General features: G+C 37.8%; 1 protein-coding gene across 6 annotated transcripts in view; it reads left to right on the forward strand.

Moving 5' to 3' along the window:
* MARCHF8 (membrane associated ring-CH-type finger 8) overlaps window positions 1-25670 on the forward strand; it is a 288365-nt gene that overhangs the window by 72918 nt on the left and 189777 nt on the right. For 4 of the 6 annotated variants that reach the window (XR_011649067.1, XR_011649068.1, XM_012522415.4 and 1 more), the window contains exons 3-4: window positions 19522-19597; window positions 20687-20754. The exons of the other annotated variants lie outside the window; for them this stretch is intronic. Coding sequence is in view for 2 of the 4 variants with exons in the window: in XM_012522415.4 (XP_012377869.1) it covers window positions 19522-19597; window positions 20687-20754 (144 nt within the window). In the remaining 2 variants the exon portion in view is untranslated. The remainder of the gene's footprint in view (window positions 1-19521; window positions 19598-20686; window positions 20755-25670) is intronic. 6 annotated transcript variants of the gene reach the window in all.

The following is a 25670-nucleotide window of genomic DNA, read 5'->3' on the forward strand; positions in this document are numbered from 1 at the left end:
GCTTCAGAGAGGCTCTGCTGGCCGAATTCACTGAAGAAAAGCACCCCTATCTCCCCTTCCTTTTCCCTTAAAACAGCTGACGGTGAGGAAGATGTCTGTTCCCTTCTCAGTCAGCTGCAGTGACCCGGGGGTTTTACTCCAACTTAATATTTTAGGGGTGGTGGAAGGGGAACCCTTCCCGCTGCCACTGGGGCTTAGTAACTCAAATTTGTCATTTTGGCTTCTGTCTCTCTGTCCCTCACCCTCCTGGGAGCGTATAGCCACTGCCCTGGTCTGCTGATCCCCAAAGCAGATCCCTAGGACAGCTTTTGTCTCTTTCTCCATTGTTTTTGTGAAAACATTCAGCTCTGCCTGTTAGTCTCTTGCCATCTTGCAACAATCCTCTCCATGAAGTTTTAGAAACTTTTATTCTGGTAACATATACACAATGTAAAACTTGCTCTTTTAACCACATTCAAATATATAATTCAGTGTTGTTAATTATGTTCACTATGTGCTGCCGTCACCACCATCCATTACCAAACCTTTTCTATCAACTCAAATAGAAAATCTCTACAATTTAAGCATTAACTCCCCATTTCCTACCCTCCCCTGGCCCCTGAAAACCTATATTCTAGGTTCTGACTTTATGAATTCACTTAGTCCAATTATTTCATATCAGTGAGATCACAAAATATTCTTTTGTGTCTAGCTTATTTCACTCAAGATGATGTCTTCAAGGTTCATCCATGTTGTCTCATTTATCAGACTTAATTCCTTTTTATGGCTCAATAATATTCTATTGTATATATATATAACAAATGTTGTTTATCCAATACCTTTGTTGCTTCCATCTTATGGCACCTGTGAATAATGCTCCTATGCACATCAGTGTGGGAACATCTATAGTCTTTTTTTTTTTTTTTCATATTCCCCGATAATGTCCTGGTGTTTTGAAGCTATATGTACCACAGTAAAACATGTTCTTATTAATCCATTCCTGTAAGGAGGTTATACCAGTAAAGAAATTGTGTCCCACTTCAATCAGGATGGGTCTTAATTTTATTACTGAAGTTCTTTATAAGTGGAATGAAATTCAGGCAGACAGAAAGCATCAGGGGAAGCAGCCAGAAGCTGAAATCATCAGAACCGGGAAGAGAAGGGAGAGACAAGGACATGCCTTCAGGTGCCTTGCCATGTGACAAACAAGGGCCAAGAATCACTGGCAGCTAGCCCCAGAATGCCACAATCTTTGGGAGAAAGGATTACCTTCAGGACACCGTGATTTGGACTTTCATTTAGTCTCAAAACTGTGAGCAAATGAGTTACCATTGTTTACCAAACGCATTTTGTGGTATTTGCTTAAGCAACCTAGGAAACTAAGCCCTTTTGGGCCTTTTCTCTTCCTTTATTAGTTCTAGTCCAGAAACATGGGGTGCATTTAATTGTCATTGATAACTTTAATTGCCCTTTTTGTACAATTATGAAGACATATATAACATAAATTTTCCCTTCTCAAGCACTCACAATGTTTCACAAACCACTTAGAAGTTTCACATCACTCCAAATGAGAAACCTTACACCCATTATGCATTACCTCCTCATTTCCCCTCCCTACCTACTGCTGGTAACCTTTACTTTACTTTCTGTCTTTATGAATTTGCATGCTGTAGCTATTTTTATATAAGCAGAATCATACTGTATCTGTCCCTTTGTGTCTGACCTATTATTCATTCAATATGATGTTTTCAAGATTCATCCATGTAGTAGCATATTTCTGTACTTCATTCTTTTTTCAGGCTAATATTCCATTGCATGTATAATATCACATTTTGTTTACCCATTCAGCTGTTGTTGGGCACTTGTATTACATCGATCTTTTGCCTATTGTGAATAATGCTGCTATGATCTTTTGTTGTATAAATATTCCCCCTTATTTTTTAAGAACAGTTTTGCTAGAAATAGAGTTCTTGGCTGGCAATTTTTTTTCTTTTGATACTTTAAATTTATTGTCCCTTTGCCTTATTACATCCTAGTGTCTCATGAGAAATTAGCACTTAATCTTTTTTTTTTCTCATTTTTTTAAGGAGGTACCAGGGAATGAACCCAGGACCTCCTCATACATGGGAAGCAGGCGCTCAACCACTACAGTTGCATATGCTCCCCAGCACTTAGTCTTATTGAGGATCCTTTTTTATGTGATGTCTTTTCATTCTTGCTGCGTTTAGAATCTTCTCTTTGTCATTGGACTTTGACAGTACAATTACCATTTGTCTCTAAGTGTTCCTCTTTGAGCTGACCTTATTTGGAGTTTATTGGACTTCTTGGGTGAATTTATTCATGGATTTCTTCAATTTGGGGACGTTTTTGACATTCTTTTTTCCAAATATTCTTTCTGCCCCTTTGTCTTTCTTTTTTACTGCTGAAACTCCCATAATGCATTTGTTGGTTTGCTTCATGTTGTACCACATGGCAAGTTCCTTAGGTCCTGCTCTTTTTTTTTTTCTTTCTGCTCTTCAGACTGAATAATTTCAATTATCCTTTTAGTTTGCTGATACTTTCTTCTGCCTGTTCTACTCTGCTGTGAAATCTTTCTGGTGTGTTTTTAAATTTCTTTTATTGATTGTTTCATTCCCAAAATTTGTTTGGTTTCTTTATAAAATTTTAATTCCCTCTTTTGTACATACATCATCTACTTGATTCCCTTTAGTTTTATGTCCATAATCCATGCTTTCCTTTAGCTCATTGAACTTAATTAGTAGAATTGACTTAATGTCTTTTATTAGTTTTTTTTAAGATTTATTTATTTATTCCCCCCTCCCCATTGTCTGTTCTCTTCTTTGTCCGCTTCTGTTGTCAGTGGCACGGGAATCTGTGTTTCTTTTTATTGCGTCATCTTGTGTCAGCTCTCTTGGTGTCCGGCGCCATTCCTGGGCAGGCTGCACTTTCTTTCGCGCTGGGTGGCTCTCCTTACAGGGCGCACTCCTTGTGCGTGGGGCTTCCCTACTCGGGGAACACCCCTGTGTGGCACGGCACTCCTTGCGCGCATCAGCACTGCGCATGGGCCAGCTGCACACGGGTCAAGGAGGCCCGGGGTTTGAACTGCAGACCTCCCATGTGGTAGATGGACGCCCTAACCCCTGGGCCAAGTCCGCCTCCCTATTAGTTGTTTGATATCTGTATTTCCCTTTTTATTTTGTTCATTTGGATGATCTACCATCCCTTGTTTCTTTGTATTTCTTGTAATCTCTTGTTAAAGTGTGAACATTTGAATATTTTGATGTGCTGATGCTAGAAGTCTGAGTCTCCCTATTTTCCTGGATTTAAATGAACTTTGGCTCTGTTTTGAGACTCTTCTTTAATGCTTAGCCCAGTTTATACTGAACCTATAGATCTGCCCCTGGTGAACAGGTAGGTTCTTTCCAGGTCTTTCTCCTTCTATGGTAGAAGTAGACCCTCGTCATGTGTGGTAGCTTTCAGGGATTCCCTAGTATGTGTAAATCTTTCCCCTTCAAAAGAATAAAGTTTTTCTTCTCAACTTTTCCTCCTTTGCCTAGGTAGCTAGTCATTTCAGCTCTGCTCCACCATTCTGCTCTACCTTTCCACTCTACTTTTCCACATTGACTCCATTCCACTCCTCCTCTCTGTGTTGCTTCTCTAACCCTGGTAAATTCTGGGTTAGGTGACCCAGATATGCACCATGAATCAGTGTTCCATGGAGCCAGTTGGAGCCAATGTGCAAAGACACCCAATATTTTCCTTGAAGTGTGGTGATAATCAGGAACCTGAAACCTGTTCTTGAGTGCACACAGGCTGCCAAGCTGCCTCTGTGTATTGCACAAACCACTGTTTGGAACTGAGTGAAGAGGAGTGGCCTGGTTAAGTAAACTTCTCCCATGGTTCTCCTACTATTTTAGGTTTTATTTTTCCTGATTCAGTGCTCTTTGAGTTGTTGTCTATCCTTGATCATTGCCCAGAATTTTGGGAAAGTTGTTTCTGACAGATTCTGCCTGTTTTCCTAAGAGGGACAATTTGTCAGAGTGACTTACTCTGCCGCCTGACTGGCATCACTCTAAGTCTATAACAGTAATAATTTTAATTGATATCAAGTTAACTTCAGTAGGGAATGAAAGCCTTGTTCTATATAACTCCTTGCCTTCCTGTGTGTTGTTGTCACACATTACATTATTATACATTTTGTGCCCATCTATATACTTATAATCATTTTTGTGCCTTTAGTTTAAATCATGTAGAAAACAAAAAGTTGCATTACAAACCCAAAATATAATACTCTTTTATATTTGTCCCTGTAATTCCTTTACCATTGACTTTTATTTCTTCATATGACTTTAAGTTACTTTTCTTGTGTCCTTTCATTTCAACCAAAATAATATTAGGATTTCCTGTAGTGCAGATCTAGCAGTTACGGAATTCCTTTTTTTATGTAGGAATCTTAATTTCTCCTGTATTTTTGAAGGACTGTTTTGCTGCATGGACAAATTATGGATGACAGATTTTTTCCTTTAAGGCCTTTAAATATGTTATCCTTTGGTTTTCTGACTCTTATGGTTTCTCACTTGAAATTGGCTGTTAATTTTATAGAGGCTTCCTAGTCTCTTCTTTCTTGTTGCTTTCAATATTCTCTCATTGGCTTTGTCATTCAGAAGTTTGATTTTAATGTGTCTCAGTGTGTATCTCTTTGAGTTTTCCTCCTTGAAGTTCATTGAAATTTGGATATATAGATTTATGTTTTTTGTAAAATTGAGCAAGTTTTTAGCCATTATTTCTTGAAATATTGTTTCTGACACTTTCTTCTTTTCTCCATCTTAGATTCCTTTAATGAATTTGTCCTTTTTATAGTATCTCCTATCATCTTTAAATCTGTTTACTTTTTATCATTATTTCTCTTCTCGGACTGGATAATTTTAATTGTTCTCTCTTCAAATTTGCTTATTCTTTCTTTTGTCTGTGCAGGTCTTCCGTTGAATCCCTCAAATGAATTTTTCATTTCAGTTATTCTACTTTTCATCTCTACAATTTCTATTTATTTCCATTTTATCATTTTCTTGCATTTTATTGATTTTCTCTATCTGTTCATACATCCTTTTCTTATTTCCTTTATTTGTCCATGTTTTCCTTTAGCTCTTTGAGCGTATTTAAGACAATTAGTTTAAATTTTTTTCTTATTAAGTCCAATATCTGCTTCCTCAAGGTCAGTTCCTTCCACTTTGTTTCTTTGAAAGAGCCATGTTTTCCTGATTGTACGCCTTATGAAAATTATAAGAAGTAACTCTGGAAATCATATTCTTTCCCTTTCTCAGGCTTTGCAGTTTTTCTTTTTCTTTCATTTTCTTATTTATTTGTTACTGTTAAGGGCTGAGTAGGTCATTTCTTAGAGAGTTTTCCAAACTTTTTGCCAATGCTTTATTCCTGACATTTGAAGTCGCTTGAATTCTTTCTTTCTTTATCTTGTGTTCAGCTAGTGTTTTGACAGTTGATTTTGAACTTCAAGAGCTATAATCAAAAACAAAACCAGCCAATGAACCAAACCAAAAATACCTTTCCCAGTATTTGCTTATTGGCTCTGTTCTAGGATACTACTTTCATACTTAGCCAAGCTTGCTCTGATCATAGAGATTAGCTTGAGGGTAAAGATTAGGGCCTTCTTATATCTTTCCAGAGAATGTGTCTTTCCCTAGGTATGCTTATAGCTTTTTCAATTTCACTGTACACAAGGGTGCATTTGAATGTTAATTTCCCGAAGAAACTCTTTCTAGCTTTCCTCCTAGACTTCAGTCAGTCTCTTCTGTGTGTTAATGTTAATCTTTCACCACAAATGTATGTTGTTTGATTGTTCACTTAAGGAAATTTTCAAGAATTCCTGCTGCTTTTCTGCCCTTGTGAATTCTTAGATTTACAAAACAGAGACAAGCACCTTGCATCAACCTTTCAGGTAGCCACCAGAGTGGTTAGAAGAGACATACTAATTTGTGAGTAAGTTCTGTTTTTGCTACTGTTGGGACTAGGGTTTCACACTGGGAATGTGGAGTGCTGTCTTCAAGACTCCTGCTGAACCCAGGAAAAGTTGGAGTAAGGGCAAGTAAAAATACCACAAAGTTTTCCTTACTTTTTTTTTTTAAAGATTTATTCATTTTATTTATTTCTCTCCCCTCCCCCCCTCCACAGTTGTCTGTTCTACGTGTCTATTTGCTGCATGTTCTTCTTTGTCCACTTCTGTTGTTGTCAGTGGCACAGGAATCTGTGTTTCTTTTTGTTGTGTCATTTTGCTGCGTCAGCTCTCCGTGTGTGGTATCATTCCTAGGCAGGCTGCACTTTCTTTTGCGCTGGGTGGCTCTCCTTTCGGGGCGCACTCCTTGCGCATGGGGCTCCCCTGTGCGGGGGACACCCCTGCGTGGCACGGCATTCCTTGCGCGCATCAGCACTGCACATGGGCCAGCTCCACACGGGTCAAGGAGGCCTGGGGTTTGAACCGCAGATCTCCCATGTGGTAGATGGACACCCTAACAACAGGGCCAATTCTGCTTCCCTCCTTACATTTTTAAATTACCTTTTTGTCTTGATTCTGAATTAGCGTGTTCATTGTCAACCTCCAACAGTTTTCCAGAGTTCAGAGTTGATTGACAGTTTCTCTTCAGTTAATGATATTTCTGTGGGAAAACAGAAGCTTGAAGCTGCCTGCTCCATCATCTTGCTGATGCCCTCTTTCTTCTGCCTTCTTTTGATTTATGTCATGATTTTTTTTTCCATTTGTAATTGTTTTTGTACTGGGAATTTAACTCATTTATTTCAACTCTTTTATTTTTTTTATTTTTATATTTTAGTATATATTTTTGTTAGAGAAATGTTTTAAAAAGATTTATTTATTTATTTATTTCTCTCCCCTTCCCTCCCCACCCCGGTTGTCTGTTCTCTGTGTCTATTTGCTGCGTCTTCTTTGACCGCTTCTGTTGTTGTCAGCGGCACAGGAATCTGTGTCTCTTTTTGTTGCGTCATCTTGTTGTGTCAGCTCTCCGTGTGGGTGGCGTCTTTCTTAGGCAAGCTGTACTTTCTTTCGTGCTGGGTGGCTCTCCTTACGGGGCGCATTCCTTGCGCGTGGGGCTCACCTACGCCGGGAACACCCCTACGTGGCAGGGTGCTCCTTGTGCGCATCAGCACTGCACATGGGCCAGCTCCACACGGGTCAAGGAGGCCCTGGGTTTGAACCGCGGACCTCCCATGTGGTAGGCGGACGCCCTAACCACTGGGCCAAGTCCGCTGCCTATTAAGAGAAATTGTGAGCTTGTAAACAATCATGCATAATGTGCAGAATTCCCATGCATAACCCCTCAACACCTTACATTTTGTGGAACATTTGTTATAGATTTTGAAAGAACATCATCAGACTATTATCACCAACTGTAGTCCATTGCTTACATTTGGTATATCTATTCCATACAAAACTATCATTAACATCATTTATTAGTGTTGTACATTTGTTATAGTTCATGAGAAGAACACTCATATTTGTACTGTTAGCCACAGTCCATTTTCCACCACATGGTTCACTGTGTTATTACAGTTCCATGCCTCGAATCATCCATCCAAAGTATACACTCAGTGGCTCTCACTTTCACCACAGAGTTGTACAGTCATCGCCTCACTAAATTTTTTAACGTTTTCCTTATTCCAAAAGAAAAAATCCCATACCCCCCTATTGGCAATGGAAGGCTCTGGGCTCTGGGTTTCTAGATTCTCGGCTTATGTCACATAAAAGAAATTAAAGACACCTCATAAGGTAGGCAAGGGGAGTAAAAAGTTTATTAAGAAACAAGAAAAGAGCACACAGTGCTAGACACAGACTGCAGGTGTGCTGTAGGGTAAGCATGTGCGTGGGGCCCCAGGTCAGGCCTTTTAAAGTCTTGCCTCCTCCCCCTTCATTATGTTGGGGAGGGGCACCAGCTGTTTGGTGCTCTGATTTGTTGCCCTGTCTGTTAGCTCTCGGGGCCAATGGTGAGGTCTTTTGTTTGAAGGTATCCGTGGCTTCCCCTTGACCCCAGAAAGAGTTCCAAATGGGATCTCATGGCTAGGGTCTCATGGGATCTTTTTGGCAGCCTTCCCCTCAGGAAGTTTCTGGGTGGGTTTCAAGGCCATGTGGTCTGCCCGCCATGTGGTCTGCTGGGCATGTTTTTGCTGGGTCTTCAAGCTGTGATACAAGTTTTCCCTTTTCATGTATTAACCTCCTTCACTAATATTGAAACCTAGGGTTGATAGAATTCATTATTTTATTTTTGCTGCTGAGTCTTTGGGTGCTGCAATATCTCTTGATAACAGATTTAAATGTATCTTAGTGACTTATTGCCATTATTTCAAAAAAAATTATGTGATTTTTTTATGTCTTATTTACTTGAAAGTTTAATGAGAGTGTTGATTTCCAGTTAATATAAAACACTAACTTATGTTTTTAATATAGTTAGTAATTTCTAGTTTTATTGCATTGTGAACAATATTAATTGTAATATCCCAACTTTATAGAAATTACTGATGCTTTGTGACCTAATATATAATCACTTTTTGTGTATGTCTCAAGGACTCTTGAGAAAAAAACATAGTCTTATTATCAGAAATAATAAGGACACAATTTATTAACTATTCTGTTCAGGTCTTCTGTCTTGTTATATAAATTTGTACACTTGATCTGTATAATACTGAGAGTGGCATATTAAAGTCTTCTAATTTTAGTGTTTTTTTTGGTCTCCCTGCATCATCTATAGTTTTTGTTTCATTAAGGTTGTTTTTGGGTTATATGGTATACAAAACATGTTGCATTTTTCACTCTGCATCCTCTCTCTTTTTAAAAAAAAAAAAATTCATTATGTTGCATGCTTAAAAGTGGGTTTTGAATGTTAGAGCTTCCTACTTCCATTTCTTTCTTCTCTATTCCCCAGTCTTTAAACACTGAACACTATTTACTCCGCTTTCCAGTAGTGCTTCAAAATGATTTTTCTGAAAAGTTTCTATGGTGTAATACTGAAGTAGGTAGTTTGTGTGTGTTCTGATTACCTGGTTATAATAGATATGCACATCAAAGCCCTTACCAATATCTTCCTGTATTCCATATCAGATTGCAAAGATGGAATGTTAATGTTTTGTCAGCAAGGTATTAAATGCATTTATAAATTCTTCTTGACTTCAATCATGAATAAATATTGTCTTTTAGCATTTTTTTAAATTGTAAATTTTAGCATTAAAAATGTCCTTTATTGTGACATTTGGAACTTGAATTTTACTTTTTCTGATAATCAGTATTGTTCCCCTTCCCTGCTATCTTTTGTCTCTATTGTCTTGTATCCCTTTGTACGTTTTATTTTTAGTTTTTTTGAATCACTTTTAGGTATATCTACAGCATATAATTGAGTATTGTTTGTGATCCAAATTGAAAATCCCTTGCCTTTATTTTGTTAGTTAAACCCATTCATATTTATTGCTATTTCATCTGAACTGTTATGTTTTATAATTATTTATATTTTATTATACTTGTATGTTCATTTATGAATTGTATATTCTTTGCTCTTTGGAAAGGTTTGTTTTCAATTTAAAAGGCTTATATTTTTTTCTACTGGTGGTAGTGCTTTTTCAAAAATGCTTCTATTCCCACTTGTTTATTTAACCTTTTGTGAGCTCATTTATCAGTTTTTGTTATTTGTTAATTCCCACTTATGCCTATATGATAATTTGTGAGTTTACTCTGCATTCTTTTTATTAGCATCATTTCAAATTTGTCGCAACATTTCTACATTAGTCTTCCAACCTTGATTCCCCCCTTTGTTTTAGATTTACATGTAAATTTACTTATTTTAAAATACCAACCACCTGTCCTTTCGCTGAAGTTTTCCTTGTCTTACCTTGCTTGGATGAAGTTCACCCTGTATTACATTGCTTATGGGTACAGAATTCTCTTGTAAGTTTTTATAATTTGATAACTTTTTCGGTAGTTATGGTACAGAGGCTAATGGCCCCAAAGATGCCCATGTCTTTAATCCCTAGAACCTATGAATATAAGGTTATATGATCAAAGGTCAGTTAAAGTTATAGGTAGAATTAAAATTAATAATCAACTGACCTTGAAATTATACTGGGTTGTCTGGGTAGGCACAAGGGTGCCTTTAAATAGAAGATAGAATTAGAGATAGATTTGAAGATTCTATGCTGCTTGACTGAAGATGAAGAAGAAACCACAAGCCAAGGAATACAAGAATCCTCTTGAAGCTGGAGAAGACAGTGGATTTCCTTGATTTTAGCCCAGTGAGACCCATTTCAGATTTTTGATGTCTAGATTTTTAAGATAATAAATCTGTTTTAAGCCAGTAATTTTGTGGTAATTTGTTGCAGCAGCAATACGAAGCTAATGGAATATACTTGATATTTGCAGGAGAACTTGGCTGGATATAAAATATTGGTTCAAACTTTCTTTCATTGACTTTTTTTATTAGATAAGTTGTAGGGTTACATAAAAATCATTCAGAAAGTATACAGTACCTTTATACTGCCCCCAGCACACACACCGTTTTCCCTACTACTAGCGATGTTATTATAATTAAACTATTAATTGTAGTCTAGTTTTCATTGGGGTTCACTATGTTGTACAGTCCTATGATTTTTTAAAAATTAGCCTGGTAACCTGTGTAAAACCTAAAATTTCCCATTTTAACTACTTTCAAATACACAATTTATTGGTGCCAATTACATTCACAATACTTTGCTGCTATAGCCATCATCCATTATTAGAACTGTTCTATCACCCAAACAGAAATTAAACATTAAATCACCATTATCTACCTGCTCTGTGACCCCTGATAAACATGTATTCTAGTTTCTAGCCCTATGAATTTGCATATTATAGTTATATTATGTAAGTGAGGTAATAAATATTTATCCTTTTTTGTCTGGCTGATTTCACTCAACATGATGTCTTCAAATTTGAGCCATGTTATAGCATGTATCAAAACTTCATTCCTTTTTATGTGTGAATAATATTCCATTGTATGCATATATCACATTTTTTTATTCATCATTCATCAGTTGATGAATACTTGGGTTGCTTCCATCTTTCGACAGTTGTGAAAAATGCACTATAAATATGGCACAAATATCTATTTGATTCTCTGCACTCAGTGCTTTAAGATATGTATCTAGAAATGGGATTGCCAATTCATGTGGTAATTCTGTACTTAACTTACAGAGGCACTGCCAAACTGTTTTTCATAGAGACTGTACCATTTTACCTTTCCACCAACAACGAACAAGTGTTCCTGTTTCTCCACATCCTCTCTAACACTTTTACTTTCTGCTTTTTTGAATGGTAGCCATTCTAGTGGTTGTGAAATGGTAGCTGTTGGCTTTGATTTGCATTTGCATAATGGCTAATGATGTTGAGCATCTTTTCATGTGTGCGTTAGCCACTTATATATCTTCTTTGGAGAAATGTCTATAATTTCCCTCTAAGCACTGCGTTTACTGCATCCCACAAGTTTGGGCATGTTGCATTTTAATTTTCATTTCCCTCAAGATATTTCCTAATTTCCCATATTATTTTCCTGTATCCCACTAGTTGTTGAGGTGTGTGTTGTTTAATTTCCACATTATTTGTGAATTTTCTGTTTCTCCCTCTGTTATTGATTACTAGCTTCATTCCATTGTGGTTAGAGAAGATTCATTTTATGATTTCAGTATTTTTTAATTTATTGAGATTTGTTTTGTGACCTATGATAAGGTCTGTTTTGGAGTATAGTCCATGGGCACTAAAATAGAATGTGTATTCTGTTGTTGTTAGGTGGGATGTTCTGTATATCTGTTAGGCCTAGGTGGTTTCATTTCCTTATTGATCTTCTGTCTAGAAATTCTATCCATGTTTGAAAGTTGTGTATTGAAGTCACCTACTATTAATCAAAAACCATTTCTCCCTTCAAATCTGTCAGTATTTGCTTCATATATTTTGCAGGACACCATTTTGCTATTTGTCTTTGGAAGTCTTACACATTCTTTGCCCCTCAATTCTTCTGTTAATACCTAATTTAATATTTATTTGATTTTTGTGCCATAGCATATTGTATACCTTTTCATTTTATCTGGATATATTTTTCCTTTATTTTCCTTTTGATCATGGGGTTTACATTCTAAATATATAGCAATAATATATGATTTCAAGGAAGCAGATGTGGCTCAAGCAATTGGGGTGCCATCTACCATATGGGAGGCCCTGGGTTCAATTCCCAGGGACTCCTGTTGAAGGCAAGCTGGCCTGCACCACCACAGAGAGCTGACTGCCCACAACACTACAGAGAGCTGAGAGCAGTGAGAGCAAACAACAAGGGAGGGGGAATAAATAAAGTAAAAATATATGTACTATTTAATACCTACTTGACTTCAATGGCATTCATATATATTGTTCCTAAACCCCTTACTCCCCGCCTTTTTTGTACTTGTACTTGTTACAAATTACATCCTTGTAGATTGTGTGTCCAAAACCTAAGATTTATCATTCCTTTTTTTTTAAAGTATTTATTTATTTATTTATTTATTTATTTCTCTCCCCCTACCCCCCCAGTTGTCTGCTCTCTGTGTCCATTCGCTGTGTGTTCTTCTGTGACTGCTTCCATCCTTAGCAGCACTGGGAACCTGTGTTTTTGTGTTTTTTTTAAGATTTTTTTTTAACTTCATTTTTTAAAATTGATTTCTCTCCCCTTCTTCCCCCAACCACCCTGTTGTCTGCTCTCTGTGTCCATTTGCTGCGTGCATCTTTTGTTGTCAGCAGCACGGGAATCTGTGTTTCTTTTTGTTGCGTCATCTTGTGTGTCAGCTCTCTGTGTGTGCGGTGCCATTCCTGGGCAGGCTGAACTCTTTCTCACGCTGGGCGACTCTCCCTATGGGGCGCACTCCTTGTGCATGGGGCTCCCCCACGCAGGGGCATCCCTGTGTGGCACAGCACTCCGTGCGTGCATCAGCACTGCATGTGGGCCAGCTCCACATGGGTCAAGGAGGCCAGGAGTTTGAACGCGGACCTCCCATGTGGTAGACGGACTCCCTATCCACTGGGCCAAGTCCACTTCCCTCTGTGTTTCTTTTTGTTGCGTCCTCTCGCTGCATCAGCTCCCCGTATGTGCAGTGCCACCCCCGGGCAGGCTGCACCCTCTTTCGCACTGGGCTGCTCTCCCTACAGGGCACACTCCCTGTGCGTGGGGTCCCCTACCCCGCGTGGCACGACACTCCTTGCGCACATCAGCATTGTGCATGGGCCAACTCCACATGGGTCAAGGAGGCCCGGGGTTTGAATCGCGGACCTCCCATGTGGTAGACGGATGCCCTATCCACTGGGCCAAGTCCGCTTCCCTCATTACTTTTTATGCGTTTTGCATTTCAGCACCTGTAAGAAATAAGTGAAAATATGTACCAAAAATTGCGATAAATAGTGCTAGCATTTATATTTACCCAAAAGGTTACCTTTATCCAGAAGTCTTTATTTCTTTATGCCCCTTAGAACCAATGTCTAGTGTCCTTTCCTTTCAGTCTGAAGAATTCCTTTTAGTGTTTCTTGTATGGGAGTTCTAATGTTGAAGCTCCCTCAGGTTTTATGTGGGATGTTTTCAGCTCTCCCTCATTTTTGAAAGAAATCTTATGAGATATAAAATTCTTGGTTGAAAATTTTCTTTCAGCAATCTAAGAATTTCAGCACACTACCTTCTTGCCTCAATCATTTCTGATGAGAAATTGGCACTTAGTCTAATTGGGTCACCCTGTACATAACACATTGCTTTTTTCTTGCAGCTTTCAGAACTCTTTACTTGTCCTTTGCATTTGACAGTTTGATCAGTTTGTGATAGGGCAATTTTTTCTTCAAATTTATCACGTATGGTGTTCTCTGGGCTTCTTGGAGGTGCACATTCACATCTTTTGCTAAGTTTGGGAGTTTTCTGTCCTTTTTTTAAATATTCCTTCCCCCTTTTTTCTTCTCCCTCTGGGATTCCCATAATTCGTATATTGGTACACTTGATGGGTGTCCCACAGTCTCTTAGGCTCTGATGCTCTTATTGAGTCATTTTTCTTTTTGATCCTTAGCCTGAATTATTTCAGTTGTCTTGTGTTTGGTATCACTGATTTTTTTCTTCTTCTGCCATCTGTAATGTGCTGTTGAAATTATCTAGGAAATTTTTCATTTCATTTTTTGTGTTTTTCAAATCCAGTAGCTCTTTTTGTTCCTGTTGACAGTCTCAGAGAGATTCCCTTACTGTTCATTCATTGTTTTTTTCCTATACTGTAGTGGTGTCTCTATGTTTTCCTTATTTCCTTGAGCATACTGAGGATCATTTTATTAAGGTTTTTTTTTTTTTATAATTCCAAAATCTGGTTGTCTTTATTGATGGCTTCTGGATTTTTATCTTGTTCCATTGAATGGACCATCATTTTCTGTATCTTTGTCTTGTAAACTTTTGTTGCACACTGTACATTTTAACATTTTAAAGTGTTAACTCTGTATTTAGTCCTGAGCTATCTGTACCTTATGTTTGTATCCAGCTAATGATATATAGATTTTCTTGAACACCAGGAACTAATCAAAAGAAATAAACCAAACCAAAAAGCTGCTTTGACTGTATTTGAAAACTGTCTCCGCTTTGGCTCATGATCTCCTTCAGAGCTTAAGCCTCCTATGATGCAGGTCAGCCTGAGCACATCCAGGGTGCTGTCTTATCTGACCCTGCATTGAGCCGTGGATCCTGTGTCTTTTCTCTTTTTGTGTTTGCTAGTATTGCCTTAGAAATTACCCCATTTGCAGTTTATAGAAGTTTGAATGAATACCCCCCTGACTCTCTTTCACATAGACTTTCACTCCCTCTTGGATGTTCTCTTATGTGACTTAATGCCAGGAGTCCCTTGCCTCAGGCCACTTCGACTTAATTTTTTCTCACACCACCCCAGCTTTCTGCAAGCTACTTTTCTACCTAAAGAGAAAATCTGGGAGGGCAAGCTGGAGACATGTTCTCTGGCTCAGTCCTTCACTGACATACATGCATCCAAGTATACACACAGTGGCTACTCTGCTCCCGTTGGGACGGCTGGCCCCACCCCACTTTGTGAAGTGAATGAGAGAGGAGCCGGCAAGGTTAACAGGAGTGTCTTCTCTGACTTTTGAAGCTGCATTTTCTTGGTTCGGCACTTGCCTGGTTAATACAGTCCTTTAATTGTTTTCTTTAGTTTTGAGGAAAGGTGCTGTCTTTAAGTTTCTTCTCCCACTTTTGTCTAAGGGAGGTTGGAACAGTGGCTGCCCTCAGAGCCAACCTCCTGAGGTCTGAAGTAGCTAATCAAAAGCAGTGATTAGTGATTAGACCACACACCCCCAGAATTTAATTTGTATTTTCTTTATTCTTAAAGGAGCTTTAGAGTATATAAATGTTAGATGAAAATATAGGGCATTCAGGGCTCAATCAGCATATGAACAGACAGAAGATTTAAGTCTCTAGGACATATATTTAGTGGTATAGTGCTAATTAGTTTCAAATAAATGAGGCAGAAGAACCATTTTTAGGAAAAATATAAATAAGTCTAACTCTAAAACATTGGGAAAATAGGTTATCATAGTTTCCAAGGTAAGGCCCACCGACTGGATGCTGATTTCCTGGGGTTGTCTGCCCTGCCTATAGTGTCTGGATGTCTCTAGAGCCCTCAGAAGCACCCATGCTTGAGGCACTGTTTATTGTGGCAGTCAGTGAGATTCTTCTGGAATGTGCATAAGCAGTAACCTCTGGAATGACCTCCCGACTCACTTTGAAATTTCTTAGCCATAAAAGCTCATTTGTATTTAATATTTCCCCCTTTTGGTCTAGGCCTTTTTCAAAATGCATTGCTAATTGCACTTTGTATTATTCCCTTGGTTCCATGGAGGCTCATCCCCAGAAGTCATGTCCCATGCTGGGCCAGCAAGCTTAGCCAGGAGCTCCAACTGCAGTTCCCACTGGTACTAGTGATGAGATGAGGAATGGGGAATCATAGCCACTACAGGGAGGGTGGAACTCACCTGTATTTACCACAGTTTACTAGCCTCTTTACCTTGCTCCTCCCTGGTGTTGCACAGTGTTCCACTGGAGTCTGGAGTTTAAGAATAGTTACTTCAGACAGCTCCTGCCAGGTCAATAATTGTCCTGGTGGAGGGACTGATTCCTCAAGTTCCCTACCCTGCCATCTTCTTATAACCCTCCCCACCCACCATTGTCTTTTGTTACCCAGAAGTCCTATTGGTTTTACTTTTAGTTTTTATTCTAAATACAAATGTGAACAATTTCTCAAATATATGTATGTGTATGCACACACTTATATCTATCTGAAAATTCTAAGAAAAAAACGAAACATGACTGAGCCATTATATATACTCAAATACATGTACAAACATATTACTTTATCACAGCTTTGTTTTTAATAGAGAAAAATTGGATGGTTGAAAATATCTCTTAGTTGAGGATTGGGTATATAAATTATGGCTTAAAAATTTATTTTTATCCAGCCATTAAATACTATCTATATTTTTAATTATTGACCTGAAAATTTTTATGTATTATATTAAATGGGAAAAGCAGTTTATAAATCATCTTACAATATGTGTTCCCATTTCATTTTAAAAAAATTTAAGCTATATTCCAAAAATGTTAAGAATATTTTCTACCAGGTGTTTTTTTCATGAGTGTTATTTTTCTTATAAGAAGCAAATATTATTTTGAAAAAAGTTTAAAATGCTAAATAGAAATTTATACATATGTACTCTATTTAAGGAGAATCATGCTTGTTGAATAGAAATTAATTTACCTGGATTTAGTTGTGCAAGAAATAAGAGTTGAGGTTTACCAGTTCATTAGACTTACCCAGATCAGCTGACAGGGAGGTGAGGAGGGTCAACCACCACACCAGGGAACTGAGAGAGTCTACAACTGGAAGCAGGAGAATCATATCCATCAGCCAGGTGGGATCTGAGCCCCCTCTCAATTTGGAGGTGGAGTGACATTGCTATCCCAGGGTCCACAGGATGGAGCAATAAAATATGGTTTAGAGTGGACTTACTGGTATTCTACTATAGAATTGTTGTGACTCTAGCAGTGGAAGAAATTCTATTACTGATGTGGAGACAGTGGCCACGGAAGTGGCTGAGGACAGAGAGAGGGAAAAAGAGGTGTGATATGGGGGCACTTTTGGGACTTGGAGTTGTCCTGAATGATACCTCAGGGACAGATGCAGGACATTATATATCCTTCCATAATCCACTGAATGGACTGAGGGAGAGTATAAACTACAAGGTAAACTATAATCCATGTGGTATAGCAGTGCTCCAAAATATATTCACCATATGCAATGAATGTGCCACACTGATGAAAGAGGTTGATGTGGGAGGAGTGGGGGGTGGGGGGATGGAGAATGGAGTATATGGGAACTTCTTTTATATATATATATATATATATATATATATATATATAAAATTTTTTAAAAAGATTTATTTATTTTTCCTCCTTCCCCTCCTCCTGCCCTACTGTTTTTGCTGTCCGTGTTTTCTCTTCTCATTTTCTCTCTAGGATTCAATCCTGAAGGCCTCTGATGGGGAGAGAGGTTCCCTGTCAGTTGTGCCATCTCAGTTCCTGGTTTCTGCTGTGCTTCACCTTGACTCTCCCCTTGTCTCTCTTTTGACGTGCAGGGCACTGGTTCACCATGCAGGCACTCGTGTCGGCACTCATGCAGGCACTGGCTCACCACACGGGCACTCAAGTCACACTGGCTTGCCATGTGGGCACTCTTTCTCTTCTTGTTTTTCACCAGGAGGTCCCAGGGGTCAAACCCAGGTCTCTTATATTTTTTAATGTTAGTTTGTGTGATCTTTATATCTTAAAAAAGAACAAACTAAAGAGTGAGGTTTAAAGCAAAGGGCTACCTTTAATACCTTAAGGGAAATTGGTTTGCTTAAATATTTTAGAATCTAAAAGTGTTAGTGGTAGAATGAACCTTCGTTTTTTTAATGTGCAAGAGAAGAAGTTACAGCTCAAAGAGGTAAGGACTTTCTCTTGATGGCAGCTCATGTGGCCATCAAGACCACAACTTCATCTTGGAAGCTTCACACCTCTCTATTTTGCTTGCCAACCTCCTGTCTATTTTTATTAGTCTACTAAATGATGGCTAAGACTATTAAGAATGATGGAGTTAGGTTTAAGTAGTTTGTTATTGACTTTTTCACTCCAGTTCTAAAGTTTCCATCACAAAACATTATTATCAAATATTGTTTGAATGTGATGTTAAACCTGCCAAATTGATTTATTTAATTATGCTGAGGAAATCCTTTAATTTTGATTGAAAAGATTATCTTGATATATTAAAATTTTTTTAATTATGAAAATACTCTTACTGTGAGGTAATTTCAAGCTTTAAAACCTTTCCTTCTTGGCATTCTTTTTTAACCTTAAGCAAAAAGATAAACTTCCATTTGGTTTATATTTGTGTATCTGCTCCCCTACTCTCGATGTTTCTTTGGAAACATTTGATGAATATTTATTAGACTTTCAGGTTTGCTAACAGCCAATAACATTGACATATCTTCAGACACTATTTTTGCTTTATGGAGGCTAATTTTTTAGAGGGTGATTATGATTAGTGTAAATGTTAGGAGTGCAGTCTCTGGAGTCAGTCTGGTAGGGCTTCATCTTTCTGATCCACTACATCACATACCCTCTGTGTGTCACTTAATCTCTCTGTGTTTTAGTTTTGTAATTTGTAAAATGGAGTTAATATTGGTGCCCACTTTGCAAATGGTGTTGGGGTTAAATTATGATAATATAGGTCAAATGCCTAGAACCACCCCTGGCTTATTCTAATAGTAAAAGCTAGCACATATAGCAGTTACTATTATTTTAGTGAACTTATTTTACAATATTGTAAGCAAAAGTAATTTAAGAAGGCAGTATGTGAGATATTTGGAAAACATTTTCCTCAATATCAGTATCCATTAGTTGGGTGTTTATAATAGTCACTCTCTGGCTAATGTCCACATTTCCTTTGAGCATTCAAATTAGCAGTTTATCCAATAAAAAAATCTTTAATTTTGCTAGCGTATCTGCCATATTAGTCCTTTAAGAGCATAGAAAAATAAATTGAAAGTTTTAATAATTGTTCATAATATATCTTGAATACTGAGTATAACTGAATGAGGGCTGCATTACCGCATTTAGAAATGTCTTCTAGACCTTTAATCTTAAGTTCGTCAGAGCTGATTCATGATTTCTTGTCTTTTCAAGGGCTCCCTAATCATTTTATTGTTTCATAGTCAGAAAGTTACTAAAAGGTGCTGCTTTTCTTAAGTGAGCGTATTGGTCTATATATACTTTTAGTCATGCCTTCTACCTATGATTCTGTGAATTTTAGCACCTAGCATCCAATTTAGAAATGTGTTTATTAGTATATTTAGTTCTCTTGGAGATGCTGTTGAATTTTTTAATGCTTTTTTTTTAATAACCTTCTTCCAAGGTATTCCCATCTGTCAGCAGCACTTAATTTGGAATAACATGGAACTTGAAGATGATTATTGCTTAAATGATTACAAGTGAGTGTAATTACATATTAGTTGTTTTATAGACTCTCATTGTTACAAAACAACAACTGCAAATACCAATGTTTTTCCTTCTGAGTTCTTGAATAATGTCTCTTATTCTCTGCTGCCTTCGGTGTATATCCTAAATTTTTGGAATATTTACTCCAAATGGAAAAATCCCATGCCTCCTTTACCCCCCTATTGTTGTCCCTTAGAATTGAAATATCTTCATGCCATTTCTGCAAAATATTACAATATTACTATTAACTGTCATCTATAAGCTACATTAATTGTCATTTTCCCATGTATCATATCACCATATTATTAGCACCTTGTAAAAAAATTCATTGACTAGGTACCCCAGATTACCTGATCTTTATCCTCTGGTACTTTGCTTTATATTTCATTTATTATGCCAAGCTATTTATCCTGCCTTGTAAGATCTTCCTATTCTTAATCTTCTTGACCTCTTTGCACTATCTTCCTTCTTTTAATATTGACCTGTTTATACCTAAGTTCTTTTTCTTTTCATTTTGAATCAGATGGAATTGCTTGCCACCAAGACATTCATTTTTCATTTAAGCATTCCTTCTTTTACTAAACAATACTATATGTACCAATGATTGCAAATGTTACAGTTTCTGACCATTTATATTTCTTCCTTCTCTGATATAATTCATCATTTTTTTCTTGATAAAAAAGCAAAGTGATGAGAGGCAATGTAGAGTAGATGGAAGAGCACTGAGAATCAAGAGACCTTGTAGACTTGGCTTTGCCATTTTCTAACAAGTTGAGTCTTAGCCAAGCCTCTTTTCTCTGGACCTCTTTTTCCTTACATGTGAAATTATGAGATTAAGCCATGTGATCACAGAGGTCCTTTCCAGCACTTTTATTCAGGATTGTAGATCATATTTATGGTTTATGAGAACTTTTTCACTTTTTCATCATTTATACAGGTAAATTAATTAACATATATTTATTCACATTGCTGTTTCTTTTTTTAAAATATATTTTAGAGGGTAGCCTACTCTCCCCGATAAGCCAATAAATTATTTTACATTGCATTTTGATGATTATGGCTTATTTTTGTGTTATCTGCAGCATTTCAGAAGGTTGTACCTTGAAGCTGGTATTGACTATGCGTGGTGGACCTATAAATACTAGAAGAGGTAGGCATGTTTATAATTATGTATATTAAAGTGATGTGACAATGATATCAAGCAAACTAGTATTTTTACAGCTTCAGGTTTTAATTAGATTTTCTGTCTTAGGACAATCTTATTTGTTTTCTTTAGGCATTCTGTCATTTAAAGCCTAAATGTATAGAGACAGGAGCTCTAACATATAGTCCAGAAAATTTTATGATTCCTGTTTCAATACAGAGAGATTTAAAAATAAACCTCAACAGTATAAGGAAGGGAAATTAGATCATATAGTATAACTATGATTTTGTTATCACTGTGTTCATTTGTGTTCTTATCAGTCTTGTTGCTTTTTTAATCTATTGAATCTTCATCTCCTGGGATAATGATTGTTATGGCAAACTCCAGAGATGCCTATTGACTTAGCTTATGATTAATATTTTCATGGCCCTGTTGTATCCTTTCTCAGAATGTGGTTTATCTCCGGAAGTCCATTTGCTCATTCAAAAGATATACACTGAGCATCTCCTAGATGCTCAGTACAATAAATATGTAAAGAAATGTTGTGATTTCAAGTAGTCATAAGGCTATGGAGGGAACAGGGTAATGTGATAGCATATGTGGAAGTACGGAGTCTGATTGTGGAAGCGTCCTCAGAGGATATAGCATTTGACCAGAGACTTGATTGACAAGGAGGCTATAACAGTGTGAAGAGCAGAGAGCATTCACATGTAACATGAATCTAAACCAAACACAAGAGGCTTTAGATTACTCAGAGCAGCCATGCACTAAGAAGTCTCATTTTGGGAGGGTCTTTAGATTTAATACTTCACTAACCAGAACACTTAAATTTATTTATTTATTTAATTTTTTTAAAAAATTATTGAAATATATCACTCATACATAAACATACATAAACAATAAATGTATAATAGTTGTGAACTTACAAAACAAACATATATAACATCAAACAAATATATATAGCATCTCACCCTATCACCAACAACTTGCATTGTTTTTAAACCTTTTTAACTAATGATTAAAGAGCATTGTCAAAATCTTACTACTAAACAAAGTGTTTTTCCTCTAACCAATCCAATTATTATTATATTTATATCATTTATATATGAACATACATAAACAATTAAGTGTATAGTAAAAGTTGTGAACTTACAAAGCAAACATGCATGACATCATACAGGGGTCCCATACGTCAACACTCCACAAACACCTTGCATTGTCCTGAGACATTTGTTACAAACTATGAAAGCACGCTGTCAGAATCTTACTGCTAATCATAGTTCTTTTCCTACATTTGGTGTGTTTTTCCCCCAACCCACTCTATTATTATTTTTTAAAATATATATATTTTTTATGACAGAAGTTGTAATCTTATAAAACAATCATGCACATGTGCAGAATTCCCAGACAACACCCCTCCATCACACACCACAATGTGGTGTGTCATTTGCTACAGATAAAATAATATCATCTGATTATTATCATGTCCATAGTGTACATTTGGCTCATATTGTCCATACTGCCTCAGTATCAACACAGTACATCTTCTGCATAGATGGGAGAATATTATATTATTACTACTAACCACAGTCCATAGGTCACTCCAGCTGTAGTTTTCCCATTCTTCTCCACGTTCCCATCACCCTGCAGTAGTGATATACATTTGTTCTAGCTAACAAAGGACCTCTTGCATCTGTACCATCAACCACAGTTCTCACCCACGTCTTGGTTTACTGTGCTATCCGGTTCCTAGATTATTCTCAAGCATTTTGTCAGTTGGCATTTACGTGCCTAGACTACCATTTTCAGTCACATCCCCATTTATTAACTAACTGTTACTCACTGTGTTACCATCCACTCTATACATTCCCATACCTTTACAATAAAGCTAATTAAAACGTCTACATACATTAAACATCAGTAGTCCACTCAGTCCTTCTCTTGTCTCCTTTAAGAATCCACCACCTACCACCAGGTCTTGAAAATATTTTCCAATAATTTCTTCTAGAAGTTTTATGGTTCTTTTATTTTTAGGTTTTTGATCCATTTTGAGTTAGTTTTTGGATAAGGTGTGAGATAAGGGTCCTCTTTCCTTCTTTCAGCTATAGATGTCCAATTCTTTCAGCACCATTTGTTGAACAGATTGTTCTGCCCGAGCTATGTGAGTTTGACAGGCTAGTCAAAAATCACTTGACCATACCTGTGAGGGTCTGTTTCTGAACCATAAACTTGGTTCCATTGGTCTATTGTATCTGTCTTTAGGCCAGTACCATGTTGTTTTTACCACTATAGGTAGGTATTATGATTTAAAGTCTGGAGATGAGGGTTCACTTTTCCTTTTTATGATGTTTCTAGCTGTTTGGAACTCCTTACCCTTCCAGATAAATTTAATGATAGTGTTTTCAATTTTCTCTTTAATGCTGGTGGAATTTTTATCGGGGTTGCATTAAATCTGTATATCAATTTGAGTATAATTAGCATCTTAATGATATTTCATCTTCTAATCCATGAGCATAGAATGTTCTTCCAATTATTTAGGGCTTTTTTGATTTGTTTAACATTGAGTTGCAATTTTCTGAATACAAGTTCTTTACATCATTGGTTAAGTTTATTCCTGATAATTTGAGTTTTATCTGTCATATTTTATTTTCACCACTCTTTTGACACTTTTAGTTACTTTTATTGATATAATCTTCATTTCTAGACTCTCTTACAGGCCTCTCTCTCTTGTCTTTTCTTTTCAGGCTCTAGCACACCCTTTATATTTTCTGAAAATCGGTCTCTTGCTTAGAAATTCTCTCAGTTTTCTGTGCTGGATATAAGATTCTTGACTGGAAGTTTTTCTCTTGTAATATCTTAAGTATATCAGACCACTGTCTTCTTGCCTCCATGGTTTCTGGTGAGAAAACAACACTTAATCTTATTGGATATCCCTTACATGTTATGCATTGCTTTTTTCTTGCTGCTCTCAGAATTCTCTCTTTTTCTTTGGCCCTTGACATTCTAATGAGTATGTGTCTTGGAGTTGGTCTATTTGAATTTTTTCGGATGGAAGTACGTTGTGCTTCTTAGTCAGGAATATCTGTGTCCTTCAGTAGGATTGGGAAATTTTCTACCATTATTTCTTTAAATATTCCTTCTGTCCCTTTTCCCTTATCTTCTCCTTCTGGGACACTCTTGGCACACATGTTTGTATGCCTTTTGCTGTCATTTAGTTCTCTAAGACCTTGTTCAATATTTTCCATTCTTTTCTTCATTTCTTCTGTATATTCACTTTCAGAGGCCATTTCTTTAAGCTCACCAATCCTTTCTTCTGCCTCATCAAATCTATTATATGATTTCAATGTTTTTTTTAATTTCATTGATTGCACCTTTCATTCTCATAAGGTCTGTTATTTTTCTATGTATGCTTTCAAATTCTTCTTTGTGCTCATCCAATGTCTTCTTAATATCCTTAATCTTTTTAGCCATCTCATTTAATTTATTAAGGAGATTTGTTTGAACATCTATAATTAGTTGTCTCAACTCCTTTATGTCATCTGGAGGCTTATCTTGTTTCTTTAACTGGGCCATTGCTTCCTATTTCTTGTTGTGGATTGTAATTTTTGGTTGGTTTCTTCGCATCTGGTTTAGTAGAGTATTTTTACTGGGTGCAGTTTTTCTCTCTAGTTTAGGGCTTCCTATGGTTTCTTCCTTGCTAGTTATGCAGTAAGAGCCAAGCAGGTAGTTGATGCTATAAGCTGTGGAGGCTCAAGCTGCCCTCATTGCCCCAGGGACCAATGAAACTTCTTCCAACTTTCTCCCTTGCCAGTGATAGGGACAGAGTCACAGCTGTGTGTAATAATCCAAGTGCAGGTCTAGACAGTAGTTGCCTAGAGAGACTGATGGAGCTTCACATCCCTTTCTCCCCTACCTGGGGCAGGGATGGAGCTGCAGATATGGGCAGCAATCTATGCAGTGCGGGTCCTAAGATAACTGCAGTTGCCCCGGTAGTCTTCTAATTTTCAGTCTATGCCAGCCGATGTTCTCTGCAGTTACCTTTATAGGCTGGTGCAGGACCCCTCAGCCTCCTCCCTGCCAGAGGTGGGGCTGAAGCCTAGGCGGGCTACAGGCTGATCTACGTGAAAGAAACTGTCAGCCCGGCTTCCCCTCAGGCTGGGAGCAGAGTCAGAATGGAGGTCACTGGCGGTTTCTGACTTGGGCTGCTTCTCACCCCAGCTGTTCCCAGGGCTGTCTCTTAGCCAGGCAAGTCTCCCAATCAGTAGCTGAAATCGAGAGCCAACTGTCTACTCCTCTCCTGTTTCTGGGAAATGGAGCTTCCAATTCCCATCACAGAGCAGCTCCTGGGGCGGCTCGGGCAGCCAGAGCAGGATAATCACCAGCCTCCGTGGCTTGGCCGGTAATTTCCAAGAGAGGCTGGTGCTGGTCCCCGCAGCTTCCTCCCTGCTGGAGGTGGCACTGGGGCCTAGGCTAGACCTGCAATATGATCTGGATGGGAAGAAGCCGGTCCCCACCAGTGCTGGGATCCTCATTTGGCCCTACTTCCCCTTGTGCCGGGCGTGGATTTAAGACGGTGGTTCCCGGCCTCTTTCTGACCTGGACAGGCTCAAACCTTAGCTGTTCTTAGGATCATACTGTAGCCCACTGAGTTTTCTTATCATGACTGAAATTGGTGCCCAACCGTCTCTTCCTCCCCCATTTTGGGGAAGTGGAGCTTTCAATTCCAGCCGCAGAACAGCTCCTGAGGCGGCTTGTGCTGACTCTAGGAGCTCCTTACTCCGCTGCCATCTTGCTGGTTGTAGAACACTTAAATTTAATTATTGATTCCATTACGCTTCTTCCAACAAGTCAGGTGATATCCCTGTGCTTCATCATTTCAGTGAGAAAATAGGGTTATCCATCTTTTTTCTAGTTGCCTCAAG

The sequence above is a fragment of the Dasypus novemcinctus genome, chromosome 6 (genome assembly GCF_030445035.2).
Source record: "Dasypus novemcinctus isolate mDasNov1 chromosome 6, mDasNov1.1.hap2, whole genome shotgun sequence".
NCBI lineage: Eukaryota > Metazoa > Chordata > Mammalia > Cingulata > Dasypodidae > Dasypus > Dasypus novemcinctus.